The sequence below is a fragment of the Humulus lupulus genome, chromosome 8 (genome assembly GCF_963169125.1).
Source record: "Humulus lupulus chromosome 8, drHumLupu1.1, whole genome shotgun sequence".
NCBI lineage: Eukaryota > Viridiplantae > Streptophyta > Magnoliopsida > Rosales > Cannabaceae > Humulus > Humulus lupulus.
In genome coordinates, this window is record NC_084800.1 from 4,473,337 (window position 1) to 4,500,580 (window position 27,244).

General features: G+C 33.5%; 2 protein-coding genes across 2 annotated transcripts; one reads left to right on the plus strand and one right to left on the minus strand.

Moving 5' to 3' along the window:
• Positions 1 to 13,541: 13,541 nt before the first annotated feature.
• LOC133794245 ((3S,6E)-nerolidol synthase 1-like) lies at positions 13,542 to 16,635 on the minus strand. The gene is made up of 7 exons (XM_062231453.1): positions 16,341 to 16,635; positions 15,977 to 16,223; positions 15,069 to 15,441; positions 14,752 to 14,970; positions 14,511 to 14,652; positions 14,108 to 14,356; positions 13,542 to 13,965 (listed from the first exon to the last, which is right to left on the minus strand). The coding sequence occupies exons 1-7, from the start codon at positions 16,560 to 16,562 to the stop codon at positions 13,678 to 13,680; spliced, it is 1,740 nt and encodes a 579-aa protein (XP_062087437.1). The 5' UTR covers positions 16,563 to 16,635; the 3' UTR covers positions 13,542 to 13,677.
• A 5,454-nt stretch (positions 16,636 to 22,089) lies between these two features.
• On the plus strand, positions 22,090 to 25,472 carry LOC133793745 (protein DJ-1 homolog D-like). The gene is made up of 5 exons (XM_062231036.1): positions 22,090 to 22,157; positions 22,889 to 22,984; positions 24,114 to 24,135; positions 24,553 to 24,915; positions 25,193 to 25,472. The coding sequence occupies exons 1-5, from the start codon at positions 22,090 to 22,092 to the stop codon at positions 25,379 to 25,381; spliced, it is 738 nt and encodes a 245-aa protein (XP_062087020.1). The 3' UTR covers positions 25,382 to 25,472.
• Positions 25,473 to 27,244: the final 1,772 nt, after the last annotated feature.

Genomic DNA, 27,244 nt, shown 5'->3' on the forward strand with positions numbered 1-27,244 from the left:
GAAGCATACAATGTAATTCATTTATTAATTTGCACTTGTATATATATACAGATATCTCTATACAATTTAATCTATTCCAGAAAATATATAAATATATATATGTAATAATTTAATCTAACACACTATAGATCTTCTCAAACTAAAGTAAGATTTTTTTTTTGCATAATATATTTCCTAAATGATTGAATGGGAGAAGATTATTTTGTTTTCCTTTTTGAATATGTGTGCATCAGTATGTATGATTGTTGTTGATTAAAAATAGAGTAATTGATGAAAATGACTTCTTTTTTAATTTAATTCATTTTGTACTTTGGCTTAGTTTTAATAATTTTTTGTAAAATAATATCTGTTTGAATTTTTCGACCAATTGTCTGAAAACTTCGTCTGAAATGTGTCAGATGTCATTTTACAAAAAATTATAAAAAGTATGTAAGAGTGTAAAATAATTTTAAAAAATAAGTTATTTTGCCAAGAGACCTTTAAAAATATGATATATAAGAGTGTTAAATTTTAAAATTTTAATGAGGATTTTTGTTTACAAAAGAAAAAGATAGTGGAAGATTTTTTTAATTTTTTTTATATATTAATAAAGTTTATGAAAAATATTTAATTTAGGTTAAGAACACACACTACAAAAAAAATTAGTATACCGGCGGAGGATTCCGCCGGTAATAAATGGTGTTTCCGCCGATAAAGGCCCGCCGGTAATAATCGGTCGGTATTAACACAATTACCGACCAACTGACACACCCGCCGATATTATATTAATACTGGCGGATTAATGGAGGCGGGACTCCTCCGGTAATGTATAACATTGTCACCTCGTTTGACTCGTTTAATACCAGCGGGTTCCGCCTCTATTAATCCGCCGGTAATAAAATACTAATATTAAAATATAATAATTAATTTTATTTTATTTCTTAATAAATATACATTTAATACTTATTTTAAAATAATAATATTTAACATAAATTATAATTAATAACACAATTAATATTCATCAAACAAAAATAGCATTATAATTAATCATAAAATTAACATAATAAAAATATCAATTGTCTCATTTTAATTACATATGAACTAATTATAAAATATACATAATAAAATTTCAATTGTCTTAATATAATTAAAAAACGTAATCTAATTATTATTGTTTTGATTGGGCCAACTAAGTGTAAAATATTTATTAAGGTCAATATCTTGATCACTAGTATTAGGGCGCGACAATGGTAGTGAAGCAAACTGTGGTGCTTGTGGAGAGTGCTGCTACGAAGATGATCTAAATTTTCGAGTATGTGGTCGCGCCGAGGGAGACTGATGCAATAAACTCTCAAACTGACCATACCTCTGCTGCTGCGACAAACTCACAAATTGACCATACATCTGCTGTGGATGCTGCTGCTGCAATGAATCCCCGAAGTCACGACGCCTAGGATGTGACGTCTGAGATCCTGCAGGGACGTCGTGGTAATAAAAAGGAGGGGACTGGGAGGAGCGTCCATACATGTTTGGATAATTCTGTTGAGGTGGATAAAAATGTTGTTGTTGTTGTGGCATCGACCAAGGAGGTGGACTTTGAGAAGATATACCACCTTCAGGTTGTGATGGTAAATATCGTTGCAGAAGGCTTTCAAACCGTGATTCAGTTTCTATACTGGTATGTTGAGGATTACCAGATGGACCTTGTTGAGATTTCAACATCTGGATCTCTTCACGCATTGACTTCATCATTTTCGCCATAGTAGCCATGTCTTCCTTAGGTGTATAAGCAGGTTGGGCCTGTGACTGACTTTGACTTGTGGAGCTGGAAGCTGATTTTTTCCCTTTGCCTTTGCTGTAACCTACTCCTCTTTGAAAGTCAGACCTCTTCCCAAGTACTTTAATCATAATCTCGTATTGATCGATCGACGAGGAATCAGCAGCAGATCCAGTTTCAGATCCCTCCGTCGGTCCTTGAGACTGGCTTTGAAGTCGTGCCCTCTCAAGCTCTTCCGTCATTTTTTCCTGTTCATAAAAAGTGTTAGAAACACATTAGTAACATAGTTTAATGAAAATAATAACACAAAAGTTTAAACTTACAAAAGTTTCTCGAGCTGTGTCGTTGACAAAAACTTTTGTCGATTTTCTCAAATGGCTATCTTTCCAAGTATCAATAACATGTTCATCAGGGTTCGCCTATACAGATGTAAAGATAGGAAGTTAGAATGTAAAATTTTGTTAAATTAAATTAATATTTTTACTTACAAATTGGTGATGCTTAGCTGCCATCGATTTTGTGCCTTGCGTCGATGTATACTTCATTTCTTTTCTGTTTTTCTTGTTTTGGTTGGGTCGCGCAATAAATTTTGGGCTCAAAAACAACTGAACAATATCTTTCCAACTCTCCTTGGTGCAATGGTCAGGTGGGGCAACTAAAACACTCTGCAAATCTTCCGGATTAGAGTAATATTTTTTGAAGTGAGTATGTCTGATGTTCTTTCTCTCAGAATATCTTTTGCGCATCTCTGTGTAGATAGTTTCCATAACTCTCTCGGGTTCTGGATGACCATCAACATTATAAAAATGCTACATTAAAAAATAACACGTTAGTTTAGTTTGTAAATGATTTTAATAAAAAATTTATACCACAAGACTTGTTCTAAATTTTTACCTTCATCTTTTGTACGACTTGTTCCTTAAATCGTTGAGGTACATCAGCAAAATCCAAGTAATGTCCTAGCAACAACAAGGTGACTTGGAGGCCTATCTCACGGACAAAAGCTTGGTCCTCCAAGCCAACCACTTTGTCCGTCCTAGGATCAAGTTGAAGATCTAGTGGTTTCCCGGCATTTCGCCTTCGAATTGCAAGTGGTATGTTATTAGCCAGGCCACGACATTTTCTTCTCGGCACTTCAGCTATCCACATTTTCAACAATAACCAAAATTTGAAATATTAATATATATTAAACATTCGTTGAGCTTGACTTTCAAGCTATGAGCAAAATTTGAAAATTATTATTCACCTGACTCGCAGGAAGAGGATACTCTACTAGGATCTGGCAGGTCTAGACCTCCACCATCTCCGCCGTGAGAGGTAGCTATATCCGCTGACATTGTACTTAGGAACAAAAATTATTAGTTAGTATTAAATTATTAGTTAGTATCAAATATCACCAATGGAAATGAACAAAATGATTACAAGTCTCATATATCTAAATAAATTAATAAACCTATATTAGAATGATAAAAATATCATTACAACAATAAAGGTTTAAAAATAATCTAAACTTTACCTTCTTATGAAACCACTGGCGAAAATTTTTCTTGTGTAAAAGATTATGATCACCATCTGGGTATTTCAGTTTGATCTCTACTAGGTGTTCGCTGTAAATTTGAATGCTTTGACTATATTAGATAAAATAATTTGGAATGAACATAAATTTCACTTTAAAGGAAATAAACTTACTCTAAGTAATCCTGAATTTCAGGTGAATTGTCAAGAATGAACCATTCAGCCATTTCACGAGTCGCAAGGTCGAGAGGCTTGAAAGTTCCCTTTGTTATTGGACGACATTGAGATTGAAACACAGTAAGGTGTCGTGGGACATACACCTCATCTTCATTGCGATCAAGACGATTAAATTTTGTTTCAACCCCTTTGAAATACATCGAACAAAATGTCATAGCCTCATCAGTGACATAGCCTTCAGCTATTGACCCTTCAGGATGAGCTTTATTCCCACGTAGTTCTTCAATTTTTTCATGCACCTTTCAAAAGGATACATCCATCTCATAAATACCGGTCCACCCTAAATTGCTTCTTCAGGCAAATGTAAGACCAAGTGAATCATTATATCAAAAAAAAAGCCGGAGGAAAAATCAACTCCATCTTGCACAATATCAGAACAAGGTCATTTTGTGCTTCCTCCATATCTGTAACATTTATAGTCCTCGAACATACTTGCCTGAAAAAACTACATAGTTCAGAAATGGTGGTCGATATATCTTTTGGGAGAAACTTGCGAACACCCACTGACAATAATCGTTGCATTATAACATGACAATCGTGGGATTTCAACCCAATGATATTTGTTTCATTCTCGATTACTTTTTTCTTCAAATTTGAACAAAAGCCATATGGAAATTTCACTTCTTTAATAAATTGACAAAATTGTTGTCTCTGAGCAGAAGTTAACACGTAAGAAGCATGCGGCTTCATCAACTTTCCACTCTCATCTTCATAAATCCATAATGATTCCCTTACTCCCATCTTCTTCAAATCATATCTTGCATTAGTGGTGTCCTTAGACTTATCATTGTCCAAGATTGTGCTGAGGAGACTATCACACACATTTTTTTCGACATGCATGACATCAATGTTATTTTTTAAAATGTTTGTACACCAATAATCAAGCTCGTAGAAGATGCTTTTTTTCCTCCTATTTCTGTCTTCCGCAACTCTTCTACGTTTCACACCTCCAAACTGCAAGAGTTTTCCAGGAACTTGGGGTGGAAGGTTGTTCACTTGTTCTAATATTTCCTCACAAGTAAATCGTTTCGGAGGACATCTTGTCTCAATTTGTCCATCGAACTCAGTGTCCCTTCTCATTCGATGTGTACTGGGCAAGAATCTTCTGTGACCAACATAATATGTCTTACCGATCACTCGAATGGAAGATGTGTCTTCATTACATGTGGGACAAGCTTTGTATCCCTGACCACTCTATCCAGACAAACTACTTCGAGCTGGAAAATCATTGATTGTCCATAAAAGGGTTGCGCGCAGCTTGAACATAGTGTTGGTCGTACAATCTCTTGTAACAACTCCGTTAGCCCACAACTCCTTCAACTCATCCACCAATGGTCTTAGAAATACATCTATGTCCTTACCCCGTGATTTTGGACCAGGAATAAGGATGGTCAGCATCAAATTATTTTCTTTCATACATAACCAAAGTGGAAGATTATAATTCGCCAACACCACAGGCCACATGCTGTATGTTAGGTTCATGCTACCAAATGGATTAAATCCATCAGCAGCTAAGCCTAAACGAACATTCCTAGGATCACTTGCAAAAGCAGGATGATTGACGTCAAAGTTCTTCCACGCCGTCCCATCCACCGGGTGTCACATCACTCCATCATCTTTCGATTTCCCAGTGTGGTGCCATACATGTCCTTCGCTGTAAGCCTTGAGCTGTATAGTCTTTTCAACTGGGGTGTCAATGGAAAGTAACGCATCACCTTATGCGGCACCTTTTTTCCTTTAGTTTTTTCAAAAGTAACCCATCGACTAGTTCCGCAAACTGGACATTCCTCTTTGTTTGCATGCTCTTTGTAAAATAAACAGCAATCATATTGGCACACATGAATCGACTCATATCCCAACCCTAATTTCTTCAATCTCTTTTTAGCCTCGTAGTACGTTGATGGAATTTTATTTTCCTTCGGAAAGGAAAGCTTTAACAACTTCAATAATTCATCGAATATGTTGTTAGGAATCTTCCCTCTAACTTTCAAATGTAATAGCTTAGCTAAGAAGTTAAGGGAAGATATCCAATCACATCCAGGATACAATTGAGCTTCAATCTCCTTAAATAACTTGTCGTAATATTGACTTGCGCCACTATTGTCTACTTGCTCAATTGTCGGTAAGAGGAAGTCCTCCACTATGGGAATCATCTCATCAACTTCATCATCATCAACTACCTCATCAACAACATCTAGTTTCGCTTCCCCATGATTAATCCACCTCTCATAACCTTGATAAAATCCCCTATCGAATACATGTGCTTCGACAACAGGTAAAATTTCAAGCCTATTATTTATGCATTTGACACACGGACACCTAATTCTTCCATCAGAATCCTTATATTCTGAGGCCATCCTCAAAAAAGATTGTAGACCATTCCAATATTCTTGACAAGCACGATTTCTCAATGTTGTTCAAGTCTTGTCAATCGCCATCTAAAGTGTTACAAGAGTCTGTGAGTTTTAGTAATGTGAATAGGAATGGATAACAAAAAAAATTTGTTATCATTTTTGAAATCTTATGCAATATTATAATATCTTATGTTATTTTATGATGTTTTATTAGATAATGTTATTCAAATTAAAAAAAAATCATTAATTATTTTATTGTTAATACTTTAAACTTATCATGTAGTCAACAACCATCAATCACAAGCATACCGGGAAAGAAAAAATAAATTATTATAAGATATGTAGTAATTTTAATTAATCATTATTAATTGTAAAAACTTTTATTAAATAAAATTTTTAATTTCTATTTTAAAATAATTTGATAATAGTTAATATTATTAATTAGATAATATTAACTATTAAATTATATAATTAATAATATTAACTATTTAATTAATCATTATTAATTTTTAAGATTTTTATTAAATTAAATTAAATTATTCAATTAGATAATGTTATTTAATAAAAAATTAAATTAAATTATTGAATTAAATAATGTTGAATCAAATTTTTATTATTTAATTAATTAAAAAATTAAAAAATAAATTATTATAAGATATGTAGTAATTTTTAATTAATCATTATTAATTGTAATTTTTTTATTAAATTATATAATTAAATAATATTAAATAAAATTTTCAATTTCTATATTCAAATAATTTAATACTAGTTAATATTAAATAATAATATTTAATAAACAAATTAAAATAATTTCTTAAAATAATTATTATTTATTTAATTAATCATTATTAATTTTTAAGACTTATTAAATTAAATTAAATTATTTAATTAAATAATGTTGAATCAAACTTTTATTTAATTATTTATTATTTAATTCATTAAAAAATAAATTATTATAAGATATGTAGTAATTTTTAATTAATCATTATTAATTGTAAGAAAATTTATTAAATAAAATTTTCAATTTCTATATTCAAATAATTTAATATTAGTCAATATTAGATAATAATATTTAATAAACAAATTAAAATAATTTATTATTTATTTAATTAATCATTATTAATTTTTAAGACTTATTAAATTAAATTAAATTATTTAATTAAATAATGTTGAATCAAACTTTTATTATTTAATTAATTAAAAAATTAAAAAATAAATTATTATAAATTATTAAATAAAATTTTCAATTTCTATATTCAAATAATTTAATACTAGTTAATATTAAATAATAATATTTAATAAACAAATTAAAATAATTTATTATTTTTTTAATTAATCATTATTTATTTTTAAGACTTTTATTAAATTAAATTAAATTATTCAATTAGATAATGTTATTTAATAAAAATTTAAATTAAATAATGTTGAATCAAACTTTTATTATTTAATTAATTAAAAAATTAAAAAATAAATTATTATAAGATATTTAATCATTTTTAATTAATCATTATTAATTGTAATTTTTTTTATTAAATTATATAATTAAAAATTAATCATATTATTTATAAAACAAAAACACATCCAAGTGTGAAAATTGTACACATTGACATAAGCTAAACATCAATCAATTGCACTTTTAAGCAAAAATACAAACAAAGATATATCAATTAACACAATGCTCTTCATCTAAATCCAAAAAAAATATTAATTCAATTATAGGGCACTAAAAAAAATTACTTTTCACAATTATATCCCATTCAAGATATGAAAACCCATTTCAACAAAATGAGTTATTCTGACTTAAAAAGAAATTTAAGAAAAAGAGAATAATCCTTTCGTGCATAGAATGAAAACTTACTGAATGGTTTATTAATCGTGCTATGTTCCCTTTATCTGTAGCATCGACTACTACTTCTTCACTAATCTTGAAGAGCTGCAGAGGAAGGAAATATAATATGCACTTTAAGAGTTGATATTTATATATATATATATAAGCAGAGGCATATTTATATATAGAGGCAAAAATATATATCGGAGCGATTGTGAGGGGGGTTTGCGGTGGTCGGAGATGAGCGCTGAGGGGAGGAGCGACTATGGGAACGAAGAGAGATCTGCGAAGGGAGGCCGAAGACTCTCACAAAAAAACCATTATATAACATTATTACCGGTGGGACCCCCCGGCATTAGTATTAACTGCTGGTAATACACTATTACCGGCGGGTCCCGCCGCTATTAACCCGCCGGTAATACACTATTACCGGCGGGGTCCCATCGCTATCACCATAACCCGTCGGTAATATCCCTGCCGCTAATGTCATTACCGGCGGAAAGAGACCCGTCGCTAATAAATTTGAAACCGTTCCCGGGCATTGTATTAGCGGCGGACAATCCGCCGCTAATAATGAGTAAGTCCGTTGCTAATAAAAAAAATTAATTTGTTTATTTTAATTTCCCCATTATTAGCGGCAGACCCAGTACTCCGCCGCTAATACCCTGTACATTACTGGCGGACAATCTGCCAATAATATTTCCGCCTCTAAAAACGCTTTTTCTTCCAGTGACACACACATATATATATAATCTTTACTATTTAATTTATGTTTACGCTATTACACAAATCAACTGTTTAGGATTTTTGTTGGATGAGTCATGTGCATTTGAAGAGTCTAGTATATAAAAATTTCATAACACTTTAATGCTATATGAGAATATAGATGTCGAGTTATATTTAACACGAAACAGAGAAAGTGGAAAAATGTGGAAAGATTGAAAATGGTAAAATGTAGCTCAACTGGAATAGCTGAGACTAAGGAGCTTATATATATCAAGAGAGAAGAAGTTTGTTACAACAGAAAAGAAAACAGAACAATCAAGAACTGATATTACAAGACAAGTTAGTTAAGATAACCAACTGTGTAACAGAGTAAGCTACCAAGATGAGACTGTTAAGTAACAGCCGAGCTGAGGTGTTCAATACCCCCCCTCAAGTTGGACGGAGTCTGATGAAGAGCCAACTTGTTGCAAAAACCAGTAAACTGATGATGAGGCAGAGGCTTTGTCAAAATGTCGGCAATTTGAGAAGCTGATTCCACATATCGAACATCCAGCTGCTTAGACAACACTCTGTCTCGGACGAAATGAAGATCGATCTCTATATGCTTTGTCCTTGCATGGAAGACAGGATTACTAGCTAAGGAACCAGCTCCCATATTATCACACCAAAGAACAGGACAAGTATGCAGAGGAAAGCCAATTTCAGAGAGCAAGGATTGAATCCAGATGATTTCAGCAGTGGCGAGGGCCAATGATCGATACTCAGCTTCTGTGCTTGATCTAGCCACCACATTTTGCTTTTTGGAAGACCAACTGAGAAGATTGGGACCAAGGAAAACACAATATCCAGAGGTGGACTTTCTGTCATCGATGTTGCCAGCCCAATCAGCATCAGAGTAAGCCTGGACAGTAAATGAAGAAGCAGGAGTGAAATGCAAGCCAAAAGTGGTAGTGCCAACTAAGTATCTCAGAACCCTCTTGCAAGCAGCCCAGTGGATCGAAGTAGGAGCCTTTAGATATTGACTAAGGCGATTGACAGCAAACGAGATGTCAGGTCGTGTCATTGTGAGGTATTGCAAAGCACCAACTACACTCCTGTAAACCTTTGAATCAGCAAGCGGAATGCCTGAATCAGAGGCCAATTTTACACTCGAGCACATAGGAGTAGGCTGGGGTTTGGCACTTAACATGTTGGTTTTGTGTAGTAAGTCAAGAATATATTTTCTCTGATTGAGATGAAGCCCAGTAGAATCACGAGTAACCTCAAAGCCTAGGAAGTAAGTAACAGACCCGAGAGTTTTTAAAGCAAACTCTAAGTGCAGATCAGTGATAACTTTGTGAATCAAAGCAGTATCTTCACCAGTGAGGAGTATGTCATCGACATAGACAAGTAGAAGAACCAGCTTGCCATTTTTCCTTGTATAAAAGAGACTAGAATCTGCCTTGGAGTTAATGAAACCATACCTCAGTAATGATCCTTTGAGTTTATCAAACCAGGCTCGTGGAGCCTGTCTCAAGCCATAAATTGCCTTGTTGAGCTTGCAAACATGCTGTGGAAAATTGGGATCAACAAAACCTTTGGGCTGCTGCATAAAGACTGTCTCCTGAAGAATGCCGTTCAAGAATGCATTGTTTATGTCAATTTGCTGTATATCCCATCCAAAAGTAACAGCTAATGTAAATATGAGACGTATTGTACAAGGCTTCACAACTGGGCTATATGTTTCGAAAAAATCAAGGCCTGCAACTTGTTGAAACCCTCTGGCTACTAGACGGGCTTTATATCTGTCCACTGTGCCATCCTGCTTTGTTTTTACTCTATAAATCCACTTGTTGCTGATTACTTTCATCTCAGGCTCAGCAGGCACCAAGGTCCAAGTTTGGTTGTGTTGAAGAGCCTGTATTTCCTGGTTCATAGCCAGCTGCCAAGAGGGGTTAGTAATAGCATGTTTAAAAGATATAGGCTCTAAATCATGGAATGCAGTACTTAAGAAAACTTTAGGTTGAGAATGGCCAGTTTTGGACCTGGTTAGCATCGAGTGAGTGTTGGTTGGGACAGGTGGAATGGGCAAATCAATTTGTATATCAGAAATGGGAATATATGGTGGTGAACTAGCAGAGGGTGACTGAGATGATTGTAATGAGGTGTTTAAATGAGATGAGCTATCAGCTACGATCGTAGGAGAAGAAGTGGATGTGTTGGACTGAGTTAAGGCTGCTGGAGAAGACCCTGGAACAGCTGGAGTGGGAGCACTGGGCGCATTAACCTGAGCAGAAGGAAATGTAGGCAAATGTGGGATTGGATGATCACTAATATTGATGTAAGTAGTATGAGGAGTAGGTTGTGAATCAGATTGTGGAAAAAGAGATGTATAGGGGAATTCAATTTCATTGAATGTAACACTACGGGCTATGTAAATTCGACCAGATGGATGCATACATTTATACCCCTTATGCAGTAAGCTATAACCAAGAAACAGACATTTAGAACTTCTAAATGAGACTTTGTGACTCTGATATGGCCTTAATAAAGGAAAGCAAGAACAACCAAAGGACTTTAAAAGATTATAATCTGGTTCATGGTGAAACAATGCTTGATATGGTGAGATGAGTTTAAGGGTGGGAGTGGGGAGCCTATTAATGAGAAAGGTTGCTGATAAAAAAGCTTCCCACCAAAATTGTAAGGGCATATTGGCTTGAGCTAATAACGTGAGGCCTACATCTACCACATGCCTATGCTTTCGTTCAACCCGACCCTGCTGTTGGTGGGTGTGGGGACATGAGTGCCTTCTAATAATGCCTAATGTGTTGAACAAATTATAAAGAGGTTTGTACTCGGCACCTAAATCAGTCTGTACAGATTTAATTTTGACATCAAAAACTCTTTCAACATAAGAATTAAAATTTTGAAAGATGTTTGAAACTTCAGACTTTACTTGCATAGGGAATATCCACGTGTAGTTAGTGTATGCATCTACAAAACTCACATAATACCTATAGCCATCCATTGAACTGTAAAATGAGGGACCCCATACATCAGAATATACAAGTTCAAAAGGAAATGATGTTTTATTGATGGTTGATTTAAAAGTAAATTGATGAAGCTTGCCAACTTGACATGCATCACAGAATGGAAACGAAGTACATTTGGTATTTGGTTGCACTATAGACAAGACCTTTTGCAAAATTGGTTTGGAAGGATGACCAAGTCGACAGTGCCAAACTTTGGCTACTTGTGACTTGTCATTTACAGGGTTAGAAGTAGTATTACAGTTGTAAAGTTGAACTGCAGAATCTGGTGTATTGGTAGACTGGACAGGAGAGGAACAGGAACGAACAGGACATGGAAGCTGGAGTTTGTAGAGACCATCAATGAGTGATCCCCGTAGAAGTACTTGGGCCGTGGTCTTTTCCTTGATAAGACAACAAAGAGAGTCAAATTCGAGCACAACATTATTATCCTTAGTAAATTGAGAGATGCTAAGCAGATTTTTCGTGGCATGTGGAACATGTAAAATGTCCCTAAGTTCTAAAGATTTAGACTTATGTAATGCATGAATGAAATTAGAGCCTATATGTGAAATAGACATGGAATTACCATTACCAACTAAGACTTTGGACTTTCCTTTATAGTCAGTCTTCGAGGAGAGATTCTGAACATCAGGGGTTATGTGATTGGTAGCACCCGAGTCCAAGAACCAAGAACCAGATGCATCATCACGAAGAAAAGATTCAGAGAGATATGCCTGCGCACTGTCTGTACCAGAACTTGAAGAGGAGGACTCAGGAGAGGGAGTGTTGCTTCCAGTGGTTCCTGTATAGTTGACATCGAACCTATGGTAACATTTCTGAACAATGTGACCTGTCCTCCCACAAAGTTGGCATACTGGCCTATTAGATCGGCCACCCCTGTTAGAATAAGAACCGCGATAGCTCGGACGACCGCCCCTGTTGTTGAACCTGTGATTGCCTCTTAGGGAAAGATTGGCAAGATTAGCCTGAATGGTATCAAGAGAACCTGTGGACTGTTGATGCAGCCTCATTTCCTGGGTATGCAAGCTAAACTGAAGATCTTGAACAGTAAGGGGCTCAGTACGATTGGTTAGATTCACAACAGTAGCCTCATATTTAGCACCAAGACCACCTAAAATATAGAGACATAAATTTTCATCAGAAAGAGGTTCACCAGCGGCTGAAAGAGCATCAACATACCCTTTCATCTTGAGGATGTAGTCATCAATGGATGAGGATCCTTTCTTGGTCGACTGGAGGAGTCCTTTGACTTGGAGAAGACGAGCTTTTGACTTTGTAGCGAAGATGCGCGCCAAAACGGACCAGATTTCAGAGGAGGATCGACATTGAATGATGTGTCCGAGCATTGATTCCGAAACCGAGTTGAGCAGCCAATGCATCAAGAACTGATCGGATCTGAGCCACGCCAGGTACGCTGGATTGGGATCATTGTTGAGGAGAAGAGGAACTGGTGATGAAGTAGTGCCGAGTAGATAACCATCAAGACTGTAAGCACGCGCCGCAGCCAAAACAAGAACTCGCCAGTAGGAGTAATTGGATCTGTCAAGACGTAATTGAAGCGGAAGGAGATGATTACTGGGAAGAGGAACTGGATCGACCGCCATGGGAGCTACGGGAGGGAGAACACCTGTGGAGGGAGACGAAGAGTTTGAATTGTTGTTGTCATTTGCCATGGCGACAATGGCTCTGGTACCATAACACGAAACAGAGAAAGTGGAAAAATGTGGAAAGATTGAAAATGGTAAAATGTAGCTCAACTGGAATAGCTGAGACTAAGGAGCTTATATATATCAAGAGAGAAGAAGTTTGTTACAACAGAAAAGAAAACAGAACAATCAAGAACTGATATTACAAGACAAGTTAGTTAAGATAACCAACTGTGTAACAGAGTAAGCTACCAAGATGAGACTGTTAAGTAACAGCCGAGCTGAGGTGTTCAATAATATTTGCGGAAATTTTTATAATTAATTAATTAAGAAAATGGGATGATAGAAAAAAAATTAGTAGAAAAAAAATTACGAGTTGATATTTAGGTATAAATTAAGACAACAAAGCCGATCATGTTGAACCCTAGCTACATAATAAACAGCTCATGAATGTAACAACGGCTTTAGCTCTTATTTGAACGGATATATATAAAGTCATAATTTCAACAACCACACTTTAATTATTCTTTTAAAAATATATAATTACTTTCAATCATGTTTTTTTTTTTTCAACTATAATAATCTATTTAATTGTTTCAAAGAGAAGTGATTTGATATAGTCCTCGAGGCCTGGAAGGCGATGATTATCATCATAGTCATACATTATTGGAACCATCCGAGCAGCATTTAGACAACCCTTTTTGAAGCACATTGGAAAGTGCTTTGAAGAGAAACACTCCTTATTGAGGCGTTCCCACTCATTTTTAATCATACTGATCACATGGTCTCTTGCTTCTTCCACCAAACAACCTTGGTGTTTTTTCATGTAGCATTCAACGTAGGACCCATCATGCCCATTTTGATTCTCATCCTGCACTTAAGCTTATTGGTTATGTAACATCTCATCATTTCACTATACAAAATTTGAATACTATTGTGTTTTCTAATTGCTATTATTGTATTGTATCCGTTGATTGCGGTTTAATATATCTGCTAATCAATGATGAGGTTACCTTGGCAGTTCCTAAGTCGTCCCAAAGACGAAGAATTGCGGCTGTAGAAGACACAAGGCCTGGAATGTCGTCGAGTAAGTTTACAGCTTCCATGGATATACCTTGACCCAAGAGAAAGAACATATGAACTAGCACCACATGGACCCCTGAACTCACAATCGCGTTCTTCAAATACTCCTCTTCATTTGGTAACTTCCCAGAAGCAAACCACTGTGCTTCTAATAAGAACGCATTGCATAGTTTTCCCCACTTTTGAACAGTAACAAAAAAACAATATCAGCAATTTGTATTACACGTACGTCAATACAACAAATAAGTTTTCTTCTTATTATAGATCGAAAATGTGTTTAATATGCATGTTTATTTCATTGGCAAATTAATTGTAAATCTGATTTGTCTATACCGATTTTCTTAAGGAGTCAATGGGATTCCATCCATGTTTTCTGTACACCACGTGGCTAATTTCGTTGGTTATACCATCAAGTGCCTTGAAACATATCTTCAAGTAGTCTGGTAACTGCTCTTTATTAGCGGTTATATCCCATCTGCAAAAGCGATCAACAGATTCAATTGTTATAATATTTTATGGTATATATATGTTAACTAATTCAAGAAAAAAAAAATTGTGATGTGTCTGTACGTACTTATTAACTGCGTTTGTGAAAAGTGTGAGTTCGTCTAGTGTACCATGAACATCAAAAATATCATCTATTATGTAGACAAGAGAAATGGGTTTCGTAAGTTCAATCCTCTCCTCAGACAAGTTTGGATCTGCTAGACTTGCCACTGTGCAGAGGTACCATTTTAATGGTTGGTCTCTTGCAAATTTCAACTCCTTAGCCAATCCAAGCTCTTTCCACCATCTGTTGAACAATGCAATCATAAATATTTGAAAAAAAAACCTTTTTTCTCAGTTCTCTATAGTTGGTTACTAATTAAAGTATACATATATAAAACTTACTGGGTGACTTGATCAATTTCCATTCTGTGTAGGAACTGAACTCTATTAAATTCAACTTTTGCCAGTTCTTTTAACACATTTATGTGCCCATTCTCACTAGGATAAACACCAAAAAGGTCCTTGGCTGTGAACATAGATAAGGTTTTGTGACAGGGATTTTCAAGTGTCCTTGCCACAAATCTTGTCTGGCAAAGATGAGGACGTTTCATGAACGCGTCTAGGTGTTGAGCACTAAATAAGGCAGCTTCGTCGAGGATATGTTCTCCTTCTATGCTTAGATGCGACGCTTCATATAAGCTCATTAAGCCGTCGACGTCCTCACTTAGCCTTATGCTGAACTTTCCGTTATTGTCCTTGTACTTGTTAAAAATATCTGATATAAGACACAATCTACTTAATTAAATAAAGAGTAATAATTAAAATTTAAAATTTTGACTGCCTATCTGAATTTTTAAAATAATTACTTATTATTTTTAAAATAATTTTTAAAATAATTACTTATTATATATTAAATATATTCATGAAATATGAACAAATATGGTATAAAGTGAGTGATATATTATGAGTGCCCCCGTTATTGGCCCCACTAATTAATTGATTTGACAACACTTCATTTATTTATGTATTACTTTTATACAAACAATTAATTCACAAAACACCTGGCTACTCCGTTATTGGCCCAATATTGGTCCATAATACTTTCCTCTAATATGCTTTAAATTAATAATAAAATGAGGATCCCTGTTTTCTATTATTACGAGTAAAAATATATTTATTAATTCATGATTAATCTTTATCAAACATATATACGTAAGAGTATATTGCATCTATATTAAAATAATATACACGTATAAGTTAAGAAGTACTGCATGAATATATATTTAAATTTTTTCAAAAGGATTACGAACCAGCAGGAATGAAGTGACCATGTTGCCTCAAGAGTCGAAAACGAAGAGCAACCTCATGCAGATCATCTTGATGATGATGTTCGAATTCGTTAAAAAACTTATGATGAGATTGGCTTTGTAGAATTCCATCAATCTCTTCCTCGAAGATATAGTCAATTCCTAGCCGTTGGATTGCATCAATCATCTTAAGCCCTTCAAATGGATCTTCTCCTGCTTTTCTTATAACGTCTCTATATATATCCAAATCCTGCAATATATATTTTAATTTGTATAAATGAGTTAGATAATATACATAACCAAAAAAATAAAAAAGAGAGGATATATATTGTACGTATAAATTAAAAGGTCGGACGAGAAAACTTACATGATCAATATTAATGAAAGGTTTGGACTTTTGTAAGGGGGTAGATATTGACAAAGTATTATGATGGTGGGTATTATTAATATTGATCAATTTTGGTGGCATAGTGAGATCATAATCACTCCTAAAAGGTTTGGAGTTTTCAAAAGCTGTAATTCTGTTTTGAGAGTTGGAAACTGAGCAGGATTTGAAGGAACGAAAAGATGCGTAGGAAGACAATGCCATAGCTATATGAGAGAATGGGTAGCTAAGGATCCAGTGTGGAGTGAAGAGGAATTACTACAATTAATAAGGAAACTAACTCCACCTGACCCTCTTATATACAGAAAGACCAATAACTCTCTCACCAAACTGTTGTTGCTAGGTTATAGTTTCTTTCAAACTAAAAGAACATACCACGTTTAACACGGGCCCTTAAACGTGCAACGGCAAAAGAGTTTGCACCAAACGTTTTCACACAGGCTAGTCTATGCTTATATATATATATATATATATGAAATTTCTTTGCACCAAGCGTGCATGAGTGTACTTTTTTTTGTTTGTACCCTGCGGAAAGTTTTTGATATAATTTTTTTTTTTGAACGTCTATATTATAGTTATTTATATCTTACAAATTTTTAGAAAATTCTAAATAATTTAGAGTACCAAAAATAATGTTCAAACATATTGTTTTCCACGCGTATAAAAAAAAGTAGTCACACGTACAATAACATATTTGAACTTTATTTTTAATACGATAAATTATTCAAAATTTTCTAAAATATTTGCAGAATCCTCTAAATAACTACAATATATATAGTTATAAAAAAATGATAACGTAGAAAACTTTTCACGAGTGCAAACAAGAAAAGGTGCAATGATGCACCTTAGAAATACCCTATATATAGGCATGTAGTAGCCTCTCTGAAAACGTTTGGTGCAAACTTTATTGCTGTGCTCGCGTGTTAAATGTGGCATGATAGGACACTCGTAAAATTAATTTTTTTTTAAAAAATTGGATCCTATTGCGACGACATGTCGTCTCTGTAGGTCACTTTCAAAATAACAAAATTGAATTTTTGGCCCTACAGCGACGACATGTTGTCTCTGTAGGTATTTTCAATGTATCCTTTAGAGTTTTGTTAACGCCATCAACCTGTCTGTTGGCTTGTGGATGAGCAACTGACGAAAAACTCTTTGTAATGCCGTGTCGTTCGCAGAAATCAGTGAAAAGATCGCTGCCAAATTGTGTGCCATTATCTGAGACAAAAAAATTTCGGCAACCCATATCGACATATAATGTTTTTGATGACGAAATCCAATACTTTCTTGGTCATGATTGTTGCGAGTGGCTCAGCTTCAGCCCACTTAGTAAAGTAGTCAACAACAACTACTGTATACTTGACATTCCCTTTTCCCGTAGGCAAAGACCCGATCAGGTCAATTCCTAGACTACGAATGACCATGTGCTTTGCATCTGTTTAAGCTCATTTTGGGTTGCTCGTGGTATCTTGGAAAATTGTTGGCACTTATCACACTTCTTAACGAATTCCATAGAGTCTTCGATCATGGTAGGCCAAAAATATCCTTGCCGGAGAATCTTCTTTGCCAAACATAAAATAGTGAAGTTAAAAGTTGGTGCTAATAACATAATTTCCTACTAAAAAAAGTGGTAGCTAAAAAAATTATTTTGCTACTAAAGACAAATGGTAGCTAAATGGGTAGTTAAAAATAATATTTTGCTACTAAATAAATATGATAGCTAAATTGGTAGCTAAAAAAAAACAAATTTGCAACAACAAAAAAAATGCTAAAAATTGGTTGCTAAAACACATAATTTTGCTATGAAAGAAAAATGGTAGCTATATTATTGGTAGCAAAAAAATTAATATTTCGCTCCAAAAAATTATTGGTTGCTAAAGGGAAAACTAACTACTAAATATTTTGGTAGTAGAAATATTTGGTTTTATTTGTTTAGAATTTACTACGATGACATTTCACTACTAAAATTTGGTAGTGAATAATATGTTTTACTACCAATACTATTTGGTAGCTAAAAATCAATTTTCTTGTAGTGATTATTAACTTTTGTAATTTGTATTATTATTTTGATTTGGTCAAACTAACTAAAAAAACTATGTTATATTCTGTCATGTGATTTTGTTTATTAATATTGTTAATTGTATTTTATATTATTGCTAAACTATTTTATCTTTATGCACTAGGATCTGATTGATATTGTCAAAGTCTAAAGAAATAGGAGAAATATTGCTGTCAAAGTGTTAAATCTCAAGGAATAGGTATATTTTTTCTATAATTATTTGATTAATAGTGTTTTGATGATGATTCGTGAACATATTGGTTGCTGAAATTGTTTACTAAAATAAGTTATAATTCTGAAATATGTAATTATTTGTGAATATTTGTCATATTTTAAAACTATTTATTTGTTAAGTGTTAAATATTACGATATTTGCTAAAAATAAGTTATGACATAATTGAATATGTCCTTTTGAATTATTGATTATTATTTTTTATTTGCTCAAAATCATATAAGTGCTGAAATGTTTTGATATTTGCTCAAATAAATTAGTGCTGAAATAATTGAATATTTTGTTTGGAATTGTTGATTATTTTTTAATTGCTCAAAATCATTTAAGTACTGAAATGTTTTGATTTTTTTTTTTGAATTGTAGACAACAAACTTAGGGACAAGGCGGCAACAAAAGAGAAGACCAATGCACTCATCGCCATTGTTGATTGATGGATTCAAGCTTTTTTTACTCAATTTAAATTTCTATGAACTATTTACATACTTTTATGGATGACTGTAATGATTTTAAGACTTGTGTTTCGAATTTGAATGACTGTAATATTTGAGTTGTTAAGTACTAACTAGCAGTAGAAACTACTAAGACATTATTTTCTTCATTTTAGATTTTAATTTGATCATCTTTTCAACATTATTATTGAATAGATTTTTTTAAATGGGTTATAACCCAACCCAACCTTTAATGTAATTAGTAGGGTTGGGTTATATATTTAAAATGTTTTAAATGGGTTAGAATTCTCTATGTCAATGTAATTGGGTTGACTCATTTAAACATCCTCAACCTGGCCAACTAACCGATGCCCAGCCCTAATTACCACACATAACTAGATTAACCATAAACATTTTGAGCAAGTATGTGAATATATATTTTTGGGGAGTTCTTCGTTGCACTACCAAAAAGGAGCGCAACGGTGTACCCTTTTCTAGTTTTTGGTTCGAGAAATATTTTCGACATAATTTTTTTATGGCTGTGTATTTACAGTGTAGAAAACAAAGTTCAAATAGTTTGTTGCACAAGTGACTATTTTTTTATGCGCATGGAAGGTAACATGTTTGAACCTTATTTTTAGCACGGTAAATTATTCGAAATTTTCTGAAAATTTGTAGGAAGTTCATAATAAATACAATGTATACGATCATAAAAAAATTACGAGAATTACTTTCCAAGCCAAAAACACCAAAAGATGCACCAATGTGCCACTTTTTTGGGGTGTACCGTAGAATCATCTTTATATATATATATATATATATATATATATATAACTTAATCACATGATTAATTTTTATTTTACCCACTCTTTTTTTTTAAGGGTCATATAGCAAGGATTTGACCTGTTGTTCAAGAGTGGGTAGGCGTTGGTTGTTATCATAACTATACATCAAAGGAACCAATCTTGCGAGATTGAGAGAAGCGTTGAGGAAAGTTGATGGAAACACTGCATTTCGAAATATGCATTCTTTGTTGAGACACTTTCATGCTTCTGAAATCTTTTCCATTATTTCCTCTCTTGCATCTTCAATACAAGACCTCTCTCTTTCCTTCATGTAACATTCCACATACGATCCATCATGTCCTTCTTGATTCTCATCCTACAATTACACATAAATAAATATATATATATATATTTGATATTATAATCATTGTGAAGAGTCTTAATTGAGGGTATACCACTGTGATGTGACCTCGGTGTTTACTATGAAAAAAGATAAAGTATACAAATTAAACTTAATTATGACCAATAAATAATTGTAGTGGTGTCTTTTTTTTTTTTCTTTCCTAATCATAATGTCGGTATAAGTGATCGGTATTGTAGAACGTGTTACAAGTTAAGTCTCGCCCCAATCACGTGGTATACCTAAATAATTTCATTGAGAGAAAAGAAAAATCAACATTTGGTTGGAGTAAATTTTGAAAATTGAATGAAAAAAAATTAATTTTTCAATTTTACATTGGAATGATTTTTCTCTAATTTTTAAATATAATATTTATTTAACTAAATTAGTATAAAAATTATTCTATTGAAATAACATTTCAATATTCTAAAATGCAATCATACAAAATAATAAAATAAAAATTGATTATTTTCTATTCTATATCATTCTATTACCCCAATCAAACATATTTGCACCAAAAATAAAAGTCGAAAACAAATATCAAAGGGAATAGCCCTAGCTTTCTCTCTACTCTCCTATTTATTTATTTATGGTTTGATACTATAACTTACAAGTTACAACCACAAAATATATGATCAATACAAATATATATATAGAAGTTGTAATTTAATATGATTCCATATAAAATTATATATACCAATAATTAATCATGTCATATCATATATGGAAGGTGTAATTAGTGGGTGATTCATAAATAATATTACTGTGGGTGATTCATTTCATATCATATATGTAAGGTTTAATTAGTGGGTGATTCATAATTAGTGACATGTCATATCATGTCATATATGCTGTAGAAGTAATAATGGAAGGCATGTTTTCCACAAAGTCCATCGTGTTTTGGGTTAGACTTTCACCCAAGAGAGCAAATATATGGACTAGCACCACATGCACTCCTGAGCTCACCACACCATTTTTCAAGTACTCCTCTGCCTTTGGCACGTGCCCTGATGCAAACCATTTTGCTTCTACTAAAAAGGCTTCGCACAAACTTGCCCACTGCAAATTCATAACATCAAGAGATCAAATATTATTATTTATTTTTCGAAATTTACGAATTGCATGCAAAACCATTATTATTACAATAAATTCAGAAGAAAAAAAATTGTGTTTAGTACCGTCTTTCGAAGAGAGTGTAAAGGGTTCCATCCATGCTTTTGATAGATCATATGGCTAGATTCGTTAATCATATTATCTAGGGCTTTAAAACATGTCTTCATGTAGTCTGGAAGCTTTTCTATAGCACTGTTTTCCCAGCTGTAAAATTAATGAATCAATAACTAATTAACACTAATATATACAGGGAGCTTCTTTGGTGGAGACAATAATTTTGTCTCCACTGTAAAGACATTTTATATTTTCGGTACTTAGAGAAATTATAACCTAATTTTTTTAAATGATAATGTACATAATATTTATAAGTCATCCCGCCAATGGTTCGTTCTCCACAAGTATAAAAAAAATTAGGTATGCGTGTAAATGACTGCTTGAACTCTGATTTTGACACTGTAAATTATTTAGAATTTTTCAAAAATTAGCAAAATGTCTATTATAAATACAATGTACGCCATCGTGCAAAAAAAAAATTAAGCTATAATTTCTCTAAATTTCTATATATATACATATATTAATTGATAATTTTGAAGCATTACTGAACAAATATATTTATATATATATATTAACCGAGATACAACCTCGGTGAAGAGAACGAGTTCATCAAGAGAGCCATAAACGTCAAAAATATCATCAATCATATAGATAAACGAAATGGATTTTGTTAGCTCAAGCCTTTGTTTTGACAAGATTGGATCGGTTAGGCAGGCGATGGACCAAATGTACCACTTTAGCAGTTGATCTCTGGCGAAAGCTAAACCTATGTCTCCCCACCACCTATTATAAATCAATAAAAAAAGTATACATATATATTAGCTAGACGATCGAAAATGGTGGTTACTGTGGTAAAAATAGTAATCATGACATAACTAATTAGCTTTATTTTCGGTTACACTTCAGTTATATTGGTTTCTTGTTCTTTTTAAACAGAACTTGCAGAGGTGTCCAAGTTCTTGAAGACCAATGTGTATATATATATGAGAAGCTCATTATTCTAATGACAAGGAGAGAAAGCTGAGAAGAGTGCTCTGGTTTTTCAGATTGAAGAGGTTCATCAAGAAGTTCTAATACAGAAGGTTTCGGCTCAGAGAATTCCTAGGAGAGTTGAGTGAATTCTTGTATGAGTGTGTGAGGAAATCTTTGTATTGTGAGGAGTTCATTCTTGAGTGAAAATTAGAGAGTTTTTGGGAGAGATTAGCTTAGTAAAATACTGGCTTTCTTGTTTAAAGGATTGGTGTATTTCAGACGAATTTGGAGCTGTTGTAACAGAGGTGTAACATTTGTCAAAGATCAATAAAACCCTTGGGGAAAGCTGGATGTAGGCTAACTATTTGTTAGCTGAACCAGGATAAAATTTATGGTGTTCTTCTTCCTTATTTTCATATTTGTTTAATACTTGTTTCTGATCTTAACATTGTTAAATTGTTTATTTTGTTTGATCTGAATCTTTTAGATATTATAAGCTTAGAACTCTGTGTTTATATAGCTTTGATCTTCACCTTTATTCTCAGTTTTCTTCCTACAGTGGTATCAGAAGCCAGGCTGCAAGGTTAACAAGATCATAGCTACAAGCAAATACAGATCAAGATCTCACTACAAGAAAATATATTTTCCATAATGCATAAGAATAAGTGTATTTAAAAAGTATTACAGTAAGTAAATGAAAACAAAATAGATTAGAAATGTATTACGGAACATATACGTTCAGCACATTCTCTTTAGCTATACTTGTATGTGAGTTTTGACTAATAGTACAATGGGCTTTAAATTAAAACTCAATAAGCCCAAGCCCAACCAAAAAGTCATTAGTCTCTCTTTGACAAGAGCAGTTCTCTCTGTCTCTATCATTATTGATTGATCGTACAATGGGAGATTCGCCACTGCTCCGTTGATCTGTGAACTTGCTCCGGTGATTCGCTCTGTGGATCCGTGGATTTTCTCTGGCGACTTGCTCAATCAACTTGCTTTGGTCATTTTGTTCTTCCATTAGATTTTCTCTGTCAATTGCTCAATCAATTTCACATTTTCTCTCTTGTAGCCTCTCTTTCTAATATTATGAATATTAAATCTCTATACCTCTCTCTTATTATCTCCATCATTTTCGATTTTGTTTGGATGCAAGTCTTTTAGTGTGTAAATAGATAAAAGTTAGGGTTTATATTATGAATTTCTTCAAATTAGTATTTTAGGATTTTCTTATTGGTATTTAAGGACTAGCTTTAGCTTTGATATAATTCTGTATGTTCAAATGTGAAGCTGGAATTGATGTGTCTTCATATGTATTATATTTATACTTAGTCTTGTGCATAGTAGTCTCTAGTGAGCTTGGTTGTGATCCTCTTTTTATCTTTCAAATTTTTAAATGAAGTTTTTCACATTGTTGGATGCACGCACAAAAATGGTCTCTTATTTATACTGTTGTAACATCATAATGTACTTAGCATAAATGCCCTTGCTGAAGTCATTTACTGCAACTTGTTTGTTCTCATTTTTCTTGTATAATGTTTTGTTCAGTGTGTCAATTCTTGTTATTTGTTTGTACCACAGGTGTGGTTAAATATGAGAAATGAATTTTTGTTCTTCTAGTTATATTAGTTAATGTGTGTTTTATCTGCTTACAACTAGTTAAATATATATTTGGATTCCTATGCTCTTTATTAATTTTCTTTGGTTTTCAGACTTTCTATGGCCACTGCTGAGGTAGGAAGCATGAAAATGGGCATCATAACTTAGCTGTTCATTTATTTTCTCTGTACATTTGTTTTCTTTTGAAGAGGAAGATTAAGTCCTGATATATAAGTCATCTAGGTATGTTTATTTCTCATCTCTAGGTTTTTTATATGCCTATTCAATTCAAAAATTAATTCTAAATTATTTTTTCTATTGATATCCTTATTTATTTATTTATTTTCAGATTCCATCGTTATTCATAATTAATATGGTGTTCTTTCATTTGATCGAAGTCATATCCTTATTCTATTCATAATCTATCTATTAAATGGTTAATCTATTCCTTGTCTAGATATAGCAAGTGTGCTTTTCATTCCAGTCAAACTTGAAATTTCAGTTTGCCACGGTTACTGACCATGGCCTGTTTTCTTCCATTCTTACTGTCAGGATTACATGGAAGATTACGAGATTAAAGTTCCTTTCCAGTCTCTTGAAGCTCTAGGGTGCCATGTTGATGCAGTTTGCCCCAAAAATAAGGTTGGTGACACCTGTCCAACTGTTGTGCATGATTTTGAAGGTGATCAAACATACAGTGAAAAGCCAGGCCATGATTTCGTATTGACTGCTAATTTCGAAGGTTTAGACGCATCAAGTTATGATGCTCTTGTCATCCCCGGAGGACGAGCTCCAGAGTATCTAGCACTGGATAAGGAAGTCATTGCCATAGTGAAGCACTTTATGGAAGCCAATAAGCCTGTTGCATCTATCTGCCATGGCCAACAAATTTTATCTGCTGCTGGGGTCCTGCAGGTATACATAATCATCTAACAATGAAATCACTTGTTAACTTGTTAATAGTTATATGTATCTAGTGCCCTGGTGCTATAACTCATAAAGAATCTTAGACTCTACCAACAATCACAAAATATACTTTCAGAACCATTACATTCTATATGAACTGAAGTCAAGTGACTTGCATAAGTAATTTTAATTATTCTTTGACCACCATGAAATGTAAAACTTATTTTGATGTCACTTCCACATTGTGACAACCCTCATTTTCTTTATTTATTTGCTGTATTTGTAGGGGACGAAATGTACTGCATACCCAGCTGTAAAACTTAATGTGGTTTTAGCAGGAGCAACTTGGTTGGAACCTGATCCGATCGATCGTTGCTTCACAGATGGAAATTTGGTGGCTAGAGCAGCTTGGCCAGGGCACCCTGAGTTCGTTGCTCAGTTGATGGCATTGCTTGGCATTAAAGTAACATTTTAATTCTCATTTTCCATTGAAGCCATCTTCATCTACTCAGTACTTTTTTCTTGCTTGCTAACTATAATTAAAATTTTAGTCTTGCTTCTTTTACTTTTTCCTCTTGCATGTTCGCTGTTTGTTTGATGCTGAGTTCCATGGTCTGCCGTTGTAGATTACAGTATTGTAGAGTCCAAGAACTTTACTTAGCTAGTTAGATAGTAGTATTATAGTATTATCTTTGTAGCTGTGGATTTTTGGTTCAGACCGGGAATTATTTTGACACTCATAGTAGTACTTGTAGATTTTCTAAGTTTAACCTATAGTTTAAGAATATTAATGTTAACCTAATATTTGATTATATGACTGATATTAAGGATAATATTTATTATACTATAAGGTTTAGATAAGGACCAATAGGATTTTAAGCACATGTTATGTATGGATGATTAAGGATTAAGTATTTTGAGGATTTAATTTAATAAGGGTAAAAGTTTGAATGCTATAAGGTCAGTCAGCAGCTTTGAATACGTTGAGGGCTTAGTTAAGGTTGTTTACTCCATTCAAACTTAGCTAAAAATGTGTAATTTCGTGTGTAATTAATCAGCGTGTGCCGATATATCGCAGCTATAGGGGGCGATATATCGCAGCACGCAGATACGGAAAACACGAGACGATGCACGACAGCCTCGGGCATACTGGCCATGGCGATATATCACCTCCTTCAGTATATTTTGAAACATTTTGAAATCATTTTCCATTCAGCCATTCAACCTCTTGATAAGTCCAGCATCTTTTTGAACGAGTCTTCAGCCTTTGCTGAACGATTATTCAAATTATTTTCACCTAAAAAGCCATTATTTTTATTCAAGTGAAATTAAGATCATTTCATTCCTAAACTCTATAAATAGGACCTAGTACCCAGCCATTATTCATCTGTTGCTCTAAATTCAGAGGCTACAAGTGCTAAGTGAGTGTGAGAGTGTAAACACCTGGGTTGGGGAATCATAAGCTTGATCATCATAAGCTTATCAAACACTTTGGGAAGTAAGGTTTTATAGAATTTCGGTTTGAGGTGTAGATTGGTCTTACAAGTCTTCAAGGTAACCCAAAACTCTAGTTCATTTATGTACTTGTTCTTTTAAGTTCTCATAGTCTTCTACTTAGCTTCTAACCTTAATTTTTATTTTGGTTAGGGAATCTAAGCTCTTGAGTATAAAGGTTTTGGTAAGTATGTTTCTCAATGGTTTAGTCCTTCCATTCCTTTCATTTCTTTTTCTTCAAATCTACTCACCCTGTTATATATGGTTTTAGGAGTGTTCCAAAAGTCCCAACGCTGTTCTCTTATGCCGGTAACTTTGGTAAGGAAAATAGGATAGAATCTATATGTTTTACGTTTATGTTATCTTATGTTTTATGTTATGAAATATGCTATAAAATATGTTATGAATATGTATGTTTGTAGGCTTGGGCATATGAACAAGACCCCAAATAGATTATGGGCATATGACCTACTTAGCTAGTAGGACCCCACTAATCTCATGGGCATATGACTTGTTTAGTCTATGGGACCCAAGGTAATAATGGCCATTATAGTATGTGTATGATATAAATGTGTTATGTTACGTTTTTATGTTTCTTATGAAATTTACGTTTATGAACTATGTGTTAGATTTTCCTTGATGGGCATTAGGCTCATTCCTTTTTGTTTATATGTGCAGGAAAATAGTGGCGGTAAGATTCATGGATGCTTGGGAGAATGTGTATCGATGGTGAATGGATTCAAGGAGTCGAGAGTTCGATTTCGAGGATGTAGTCTTTTATTTATGGTTTTACATGTATTTTTCCATACTTTCTATGCAACTTCTTTTATTTTAAATTATGTTT

Bases quoted from the DNA above. Each gene is read 5' to 3' on its own strand.
- LOC133794245 (XM_062231453.1), bottom strand. From the start codon at position 16,562: ATGGCATTGTCTTCCTACGCATCTTTTCGTTCCTTCAAATCCTGCTCA. The intron at 16,224-16,340 runs GTAAGTTTTCTC...TATATATTGCAG, and splicing joins CTTTCATTAATATTGATCAT to GATTTGGATATATATAGAGA. The intron at 13,966-14,107 runs GTAACCTCATCA...GCTTAAGTGCAG, and splicing joins ACGACTTAGGAACTGCCAAG to GATGAGAATCAAAATGGGCA.
- LOC133793745 (XM_062231036.1), top strand. From the start codon at position 22,090: ATGGATTTTGTTAGCTCAAGCCTTTGTTTTGACAAGATTGGATCGGTT. The intron at 24,136-24,552 runs GTAGGAAGCATG...TCTTACTGTCAG, and splicing joins TTTCTATGGCCACTGCTGAG to GATTACATGGAAGATTACGA. The intron at 24,916-25,192 runs GTATACATAATC...CTGTATTTGTAG, and splicing joins CTGCTGCTGGGGTCCTGCAG to GGGACGAAATGTACTGCATA.